The sequence below is a fragment of the Crassostrea angulata genome, chromosome 8, assembly GCF_025612915.1.
Source record: "Crassostrea angulata isolate pt1a10 chromosome 8, ASM2561291v2, whole genome shotgun sequence".
In the NCBI taxonomy this organism is placed as follows: Eukaryota; Metazoa; Mollusca; class Bivalvia; order Ostreida; family Ostreidae; genus Magallana; species Magallana angulata.
The window spans coordinates 41,793,427-41,802,267 of record NC_069118.1 but is presented as its reverse complement, the minus strand read 5'-3'; the positions used below and the strand labels follow the sequence as shown (position 1 = coordinate 41,802,267).

Sequence of the window (8,841 nt, the reverse complement as noted above, 5' to 3'; positions counted from 1 at the left end):
GGTCAACCTAGGTACATGTATTTCACGTAATAAGTGATTTTAAGATGCATAATTACCCTTCTGTTTTTCATTTTTCTCTGCAATGTATTCCTCTGCCATTTTCTCCAATGCTTTCTTTCCCTCTGTTGATGATTCTAAATCATGATAAGAGAAAACAGATTAATTTATATTTAAATTCATAAAATGATAATAACAATACTATAAACAGTTCAATTTAAAAATTTTGGCGCATAGGGCACACAAGACTTCAATAGTAAGAGAAAAATATAACTATGTATTTCTACTATAGGTTGGGTGCACATGCATTTAGAACTGCACTTCAATTTGAAATAAACAACAAAGAATTCATTTATAAAAGGCCTATAACAAAATAATTCGTTTTTTAACTAAAAAAACTTATATGCATGCCTTAATATCACAAACCTTTGATCATCAAAATCCGTGCACTATGGATTCCTGGAAAGCCATGGCAGCTAGCTTTCACCGTTTCACCCACGTTGTAGCCGCTAAAATCTTTCCTCGGTTCTTTAATTCGAGTCAGACTGATGGTGCTTACTTTCTCTTCGTCTATCCATTCCACAAGAGCGTGCATCTTGTTTGTAAATACGGGTAAATTATTCCTTATTCCCTTCGACCTTTTGGCCTTTCACCTACGGTCTTGCTTAAATTTTTCAAACTGGTCATCGTGACCAATGAAAATGCTTCGTTTTCCCGCAAAGACTTTTGACCAATCAGCGAGGAGAATGCTTCAACATCGGAAATTAATAGACTATTGAAATATAGGTTAATTGAACTTATAAGATAACCAGTTGATAATAATTTGTCGTTTTTATATATGATAACATTTATTAAACTGTCATCACTTCGCTGATCGATAGTTAAACATTTATGATGAAACTTCGGCAATACGGAAAATGCCGATCTGTTTTCTTCCGGTTACAACATCCGGTAAAATCGAAGAAGAAGGCGCCATTATTGAATGTAGAAACATGAATCCCCAAAAACGCGGTCGATATAAAGTTTATCTCGCTGATAAATCTGTCCCAGTTCCGAAAGTTTCGCTTTGGCGAATGACGAAAGAAGAAAATACATATGATGAACGCAATGATGCCTCCTGTGTGCCCCAAGAGACCGTGTCCGACGATGCTCCAGTGAAATTCATAGATTCGTTTCACCAGCAAGCATTTCTCGACAACCAGGTTTGTTTTATTTAATGTAACTATTTGATTATTTCTATTTAAACATGACCATAATTGTATAATAAATAGAGTATTAATGATACGGATCGCAACAGGTGTGACATTCTCTCTTGAAAATTGAGATGTAAATCCAAATGAGATCCAGCTCAGGGGCGTGGGTGCAGTCAGCCCTATATTCTTATCACAAAAATTCCCATCTACACATGAATACAAAAAAGCAAATTTGTGTTTTTTTAATATAACCATGCCGTAAATTAAATGTTGTATTGATATAGAATAAGAGGCAGGTTGATTTCATAATAATCTCAATATTTTGTGCATATGCATAAATGTAATGTTGGTTTTGAGAAAAGTCTTATTTTCCATTTTTTAGAATAAATATTGTATATTTACAGGGTGTACCTAACATTTCTGATGTTGAAGAAGAGCAAGGAGAATTTGCAAGCAAGGATGAATATTGGAGGATTGAAGATGAAGACTTTGAGCAAGATGAAGATGGTTGTGATAGTGATCAGACCAGTGTCCCTTCCAATGCAGGTATAAAACAATTTAAAAAAAACCCAGTAAGTTATTGATTTTTTCATGGAGGCATTTTTTAATTTGCAACTTTGAGGTCCATTAAAAAAGTTTCAATGTCTCATTTTATTTGTCATATTTAATTAAGAATTAAAGAGCAATTTAAGAAGTTCACCAGGATATGAAGTTATCTGGTCACGTGGTCCAATCCAGTGAAGCCCAAAAGGGCTTCTCAGTAGATTTGATCACTTACCAACCACCTTCATTTCCCGGTGAACTTTTTGAGCATTGCTGTTTATTACTTATATTTATGTTTGAAAAAGTCAAATCATTAAGAACTGTTAAAATGACCTAGATTTTATGTTTACAATAATCAAAGGGACAAGCAATAAGCATGTGCTATGATCATTGTGACGTCATGAAAAAGTTAATCCATAATTGAATGTGTTCGCAATTCTATATGTTCATATAAGGGAATATATTTGCAAATGTAAATATTTTGTTATAAACCTGATTTTTCCATTCAGCACTCAGTATATTAATATCAAAATCATAGAACGATCAAGACTTGTTGATATGTTAAATAATTCCTAATCTCTGTATTTTGCTAATGACTAGACAACCAACTCTAAAATTTTGATTGACATTAGAGAATGCCAAGTGAAACATTGTTAATGGAGAAGATAAATCTTGGTCCATTTTGTGACCAGATTTTTTTTCCAAATCAATTTTTATATATTGATTCAAATTATCTTGAGGTCGATCAAAATATTATGCTGACTTTGGATTAAAAAACTGGACAACCAATGAAGTAGTTTACAGTTAACTTATGAATAACTCAAAGGTTAATCAGTCAATATAAGCTATACTCAATCATATTTACATTTGCAAATTTATATGCTTCTTTATGTGAACCTATAGGATAGTGAATACATTAAATTCTGTGTGTACTGTTTTATGATGTCACAATGATCATAGCATGTGCTCATTGCTTGTGGGTAGGATTATTGTGATCAGAACATAACATCTTGGTAATTTTAAAAATTCTGAATTGTCTTATTCAAATATAACTATAAGTAATCACCTGGATACGAACTTGGTTTGTGCGTGATTTAATCTTCTGAGAAGCCATTCAGGCTTCAAGGATTTGATCACCTGACCCACCAAGTTCATATCCTTGTGACATTTTAAGTTGTTCATTTCTTAAAATATTCTGAAAAGTGTATATTAAAATAAAAAATTCATCTCATTTCAGGAAATACGTCGGAAGCTGATCAGCCTCTATACAGTGGAGCTACTATAACCCTGGCCACAAGCATGATTCTGCTGATTTCGTATGCAATGCGACACTCTTTGACCGGGGAAGCCATAGCTGATCTACTGGTCCTGATAGACCTGCATTGCCTCACACCAAATCTGTGCCAGCGGAACATGAAAACCTTCATGGACTTCTTTAGGAACTGTAAATCACCTTTACAGTTCCATTACTATTGTGAGAACTGTTTTCTGTACCATGGAGAAGAAAAGGTGGATATGTGCCCAAGTTGCAGTACCAGATCTAAGAAGAACACAACATCGTACTTCCTGGTCATACCTATTGTATCCCAGTTATCTTCACTTTTTGCAGGTACATTTTTAGGGGATTTTTTTTGTTACTTACAAACTTGGTTCCAATCAAAAGATTTGGAATCTAAACAAAATTAGAATAAATTGAATTATGTTTAAAGCATTTTATGCAAGAAACTAATATCTTTTCTTTAATAGCAAATAATAATAAATAAGTGTTGTCATGATGGTTGATTTTTATACGACCTGTTGGAAATGTTGTCAATTTGCCACAATCCATTTGAGAGATTTATCATGTACTTGATTAATGATTGCAAATATTGAAAACAGTTTTTTAATCTCGAAAAAAAATGTAAATCTTTAAATTATGGCTTACCTATTATTATCATTAGGAAGTAAAAATAGCACTAAAACCATTGAAAAAAAGTTACTGCCCTATTTTAATAAATTTAATACAAATTATTACTAAGCTGATTATTGATCGATATTAATTTAGTGTTCTGCTAATTACCTGTTTTGAATTAATTGACTAATTTTTAACTGAATCAACATTATCTAAAATGGTTTGTCTTTGTGAAAGTTGTTTAATTTTTGTATGCCAATTAACACATTTTTTATCTACATTTAAATTAGATGAAGAACTGGTGAGACAAATCAGAGAGTACAAAGCTTCTGCACGCACTGATGACAACGTAATCCATGATATCTGTGATGGAAAGCTGTACAAAGAGAGGTTCAGAAAGGATGGGTATTTTCATGGGACAACTGATGCTCAACTTGGAGAACTTCACATCTCATTGCAGATGAACACAGATGGAGTGTCCTTATTCCGTTCTTCCAATTTTTGCATTTGGCCAATCTATTTCGTCATCAATGAACTTCCGCCACATCAGAGGTATGCAATAATATTCAGTCAAGTTTTTATTGAAAATTTGTAACGATAGTCAAAGTATTTTGTCCATGTTTATGGTATGATTACCATTATTGTGTTATTAAGGCTTTAATTATTATTTTATAAAATTGCAGGTTTTCCAGAAAGAATCGTATTTTTGGAGGATTATGGTTTGGCTACAGTAAACCAGACTTCTGCACATTCCTACGGCCTTTTGCACAAAGTCTTCATGACCTTTACCAGTCAGGTAAAATTACTATTCAACTTAAAATCTCATCTACCCATTTCACTTCATATAATATCACAAGGTGTATGCTTTTTATTAACTACTGTTTTGTCTCAAACCATTATAAATGGTTTGTAAATAAAATTAAATGTAGTCATATTTCAATAAAAACAGCTGTTAGATATTAGGAACTGATAAAACTGTAAAAAACAAAAAAACAAAATATCCACATAAAGAAAGCATTTTGAAGAATGTTTTCCATCATGATAATCATTATATTCTTTTTTAGTTTATTTATGTTAATTTAACTTTGTTTTTACTATTAAAGGATTGCAAATGGAGAATTTGACAGTAAGGGGCCTTATGCTGAATGGAACATTTGACTCTCCAGCCCGGTGCCTTTTCCAAAACATGACACAGTTTAATGGATTTTATGGCTGTCCTTATTGCCATGCTCCAGGAAGGACTGTGCAGACAAGTGAGAGAGGCCACACCCTTGTGTATCCGTTCAACATGGACTCTACAACAGGGTATCATGATCTGCGAACCCATGATTCCTTCACCAGGAACGGAGAACAGGCACAACAAAACAAAGCAAATGGAGGAACACAGACCATACTCGGTGTGAAAGGACTAACATGGTTTTCCTACCTCCCAAACTTTGATATCGTTCGAGGAGTAGGAGTTGATTATATGCATTGTGTCCTTCTTGGAGTCGTCAAGATGCTGCTGAATTTATGGTTTGACAAGTCGCACAGGAACAGCATTTTCAGCATCTCCTCAAAAATTCAGGAAGTGGACCAACGCCTTCTTAACATCAAACCACCGAGTTTTATCACTAGACTGCCAAGATCTCTTACTGATGTTTCCCATTATAAGGCTGCTGAATTCAAGAACTTTCTCCTGTATTATGGACTGCCTTGCCTTTATGGAATTTTACCAGCAGAACAGTACCACCATTTCTCCCTCCTTGTGTTTTCCACATACATCCTTCTACAGGAGAAGATATCAGCAACCAACATCCTCCACTGTAGGCAGATGGTAATGGAATTTGTGCTTAACATTCCTGTTCTTTATGGAGAACGATATTCAACATCCAATACACATCTTCTGCTCCATTTGACAGACAAAGTGATGGACCTTGGACCATTATGGGCCAGCTCATGCTTCTATTTTGAAGACTTTAATGGACAGCTACGACATCTTTTCCATGGCACCCAGCATATCGAAACACAGATTGCGTTTGCTGTTGGTGTCCATCAAAGTCTTCCAAAACTGGCCAAGTCTCTAAAGCATGGAACAAGTGAGAAGGATCTGTATGTGAAAATGATGGAGAAAAAACCTCAGAGGACTGGTGAATGTATTGGAGATGGATTCTGTGTAGTTGGTGCATATAACAACAGGACATTTGCTCCAGATGAAGAAGCCGCAATTTGTGAAACACTTGGAGATTTCAATTCAGCACTTTTCTTTAAACGTCTGTCCATAGGACATCAGATTGTGCATAGTACGGAATACAAATCCACGCAAAGAAGAAACAATGCCATTGTTAAATACAAGGACAATTTTGGTGAAGTGAAAACTTTTGTTAAAGTGAATGTAAATGAAGAGACATGTGTTCTAGCGCTCATCCACCCAATGGAAAGATCCACAGTTACAATCCCTAACTGCCAAAGAGCTGCGAATAGCCACTCCATACCATTGAGGCCACCATCAAGAAGATATATTGTAGCTGTGCCAGTGAAGGACATTTGCGAAGTATGTGTATGTGTTTTGTTGAGCGATGAACTTTGTTTTGTTTCGGCAACACCAAACAGAATTGAGAAGGAGTGAGGAACTGTAGACTTAGCCAGAACAGTTTGACTTTCTAGTGAACTGACTGCATTTCTTAAAAATATTAAATATGTACTCTTAAATGAAACATGCTGTGTAACGGTAATTGTAATAAATAAAATGTTATTATTGCCTCTGAGAGCACTGAATCTATCATTTTCATTTTTGGCATTAATATGTCTGATTTGACTGTCTTTCAAATTTATAAAGCAAGTAATATGTATGATAGATTTGTGTGCAAAGGTGGCATATTACATGATGACTGTATATTGCATTTTGTTTTATTTTTACTACATGTACTACAAGTCAAAATTGTTATGTGCAGGAGTAGTATTCAAATGAAAGTGTATGAAACGAAATACTTAAAAAAGTTAAATGAAAAAATAAATGCATGCATAAAATCTCACTAGAACCTACAATGAAATGTAGACAAATGAGATTGGAAATGTTATTCAGCAAATTCTTAAAAAAAATCATTAAAAAAAAATAAAAATAAGACTAAGTCTCCAAAAAGGCACACTTTAGGTACACCAGCTTTAGTTAAAAATTACTAAGTCTAAACTAGATACATTTTAGGCACACTGAAAATTTTCTAAGTCCAACAGGAAAAATACTTAAAACAGTTAAAATTTTCTAAGTTCCAATTAGGCACATGTTAGGTACCTATAAAAATATCTAAGTTAATAATAGGCACATTTCAGGCACACTGCAAAAAGACAAAGTCCAGCATAGGTATCTTATAGGTACACTGCAAAAAGTTTAAGTCCAGCATAGGCATTTTATAGGTACACCATGAAAAAGATAAGTCCAGTATAGGCACATAGTAGGTACATTGAAAAAATATTAAGTTCATTTTTGATACTTTTGAGGTATGCCTATTTTGTACCTATTTTAATAGGTACATATGAAGTACTCTTTAGGCACAGATAAAGTATGCCTATATGTACTTTTTTTTGGTATGGGTACTATTAAAGGATTGCAAATGGAGAATTTGACAGTAAGGGGCCTTATGCTGAATGGAACATTTGACTCTCCAGCCCGGTGCCTTTTCCAAAACATGACACAGTTTAATGGATTTTATGGCTGTCCTTATTGCCATGCTCCAGGAAGGACTGTGCAGACAAGTGAGAGAGGCCACACCCTTGTGTATCCGTTCAACATGGACTCTACAACAGGGTATCATGATCTGCGAACCCATGATTCCTTCACCAGGAACGGAGAACAGGCACAACAAAACAAAGCAAATGGAGGAACACAGACCATACTCGGTGTGAAAGGACTAACATGGTTTTCCTACCTCCCAAACTTTGATATCGTTCGAGGAGTAGGAGTTGATTATATGCATTGTGTCCTTCTTGGAGTCGTCAAGATGCTGCTGAATTTATGGTTTGACAAGTCGCACAGGAACAGCATTTTCAGCATCTCCTCAAAAATTCAGGAAGTGGACCAACGCCTTCTTAACATCAAACCACCGAGTTTTATCACTAGACTGCCAAGATCTCTTACTGATGTTTCCCATTATAAGGCTGCTGAATTCAAGAACTTTCTCCTGTATTATGGACTGCCTTGCCTTTATGGAATTTTACCAGCAGAACAGTACCACCATTTCTCCCTCCTTGTGTTTTCCACATACATCCTTCTACAGGAGAAGATATCAGCAACCAACATCCTCCACTGTAGGCAGATGGTAATGGAATTTGTGCTTAACATTCCTGTTCTTTATGGAGAACGATATTCAACATCCAATACACATCTTCTGCTCCATTTGACAGACAAAGTGATGGACCTTGGACCATTATGGGCCAGCTCATGCTTCTATTTTGAAGACTTTAATGGACAGCTACGACATCTTTTCCATGGCACCCAGCATATCGAAACACAGATTGCGTTTGCTGTTGGTGTCCATCAAAGTCTTCCAAAACTGGCCAAGTCTCTAAAGCATGGAACAAGTGAGAAGGATCTGTATGTGAAAATGATGGAGAAAAAACCTCAGAGGACTGGTGAATGTATTGGAGATGGATTCTGTGTAGTTGGTGCATATAACAACAGGACATTTGCTCCAGATGAAGAAGCCGCAATTTGTGAAACACTTGGAGATTTCAATTCAGCACTTTTCTTTAAACGTCTGTCCATAGGACATCAGATTGTGCATAGTACGGAATACAAATCCACGCAAAGAAGAAACAATGCCATTGTTAAATACAAGGACAATTTTGGTGAAGTGAAAACTTTTGTTAAAGTGAATGTAAATGAAGAGACATGTGTTCTAGCGCTCATCCACCCAATGGAAAGATCCACAGTTACAATCCCTAACTGCCAAAGAGCTGCGAATAGCCACTCCATACCATTGAGGCCACCATCAAGAAGATATATTGTAGCTGTGCCAGTGAAGGACATTTGCGAAGTATGTGTATGTGTTTTGTTGAGCGATGAACTTTGTTTTGTTTCGGCAACACCAAACAGAATTGAGAAGGAGTGAGGAACTGTAGACTTAGCCAGAACAGTTTGACTTTCTAGTGAACTGACTGCATTTCTTAAAAATATTAAATATGTACTCTTAAATGAAACATGCTGTGTAACGGTAATTGTAATAAATAAAATGTTATTAT

General features: G+C 35.3%; 1 protein-coding gene across 1 annotated transcript; it reads left to right on the top strand.

The window, feature by feature from the left end:
* Nucleotides 1–91: 91 nt before the first annotated feature.
* LOC128160978 (uncharacterized) lies at nt 92–6,499 on the top strand. Its single transcript, XM_052824253.1, has 6 exons — nt 92–1,199; nt 1,595–1,736; nt 2,971–3,342; nt 3,915–4,176; nt 4,308–4,420; nt 4,728–6,499. The coding sequence occupies exons 1-6, from the start codon at nt 915–917 to the stop codon at nt 6,230–6,232; spliced, it is 2,679 nt and encodes an 892-aa protein (XP_052680213.1). The 5' UTR covers nt 92–914; the 3' UTR covers nt 6,233–6,499.
* The last annotated feature ends 2,342 nt before the right edge of the window (nt 6,500–8,841 follow it).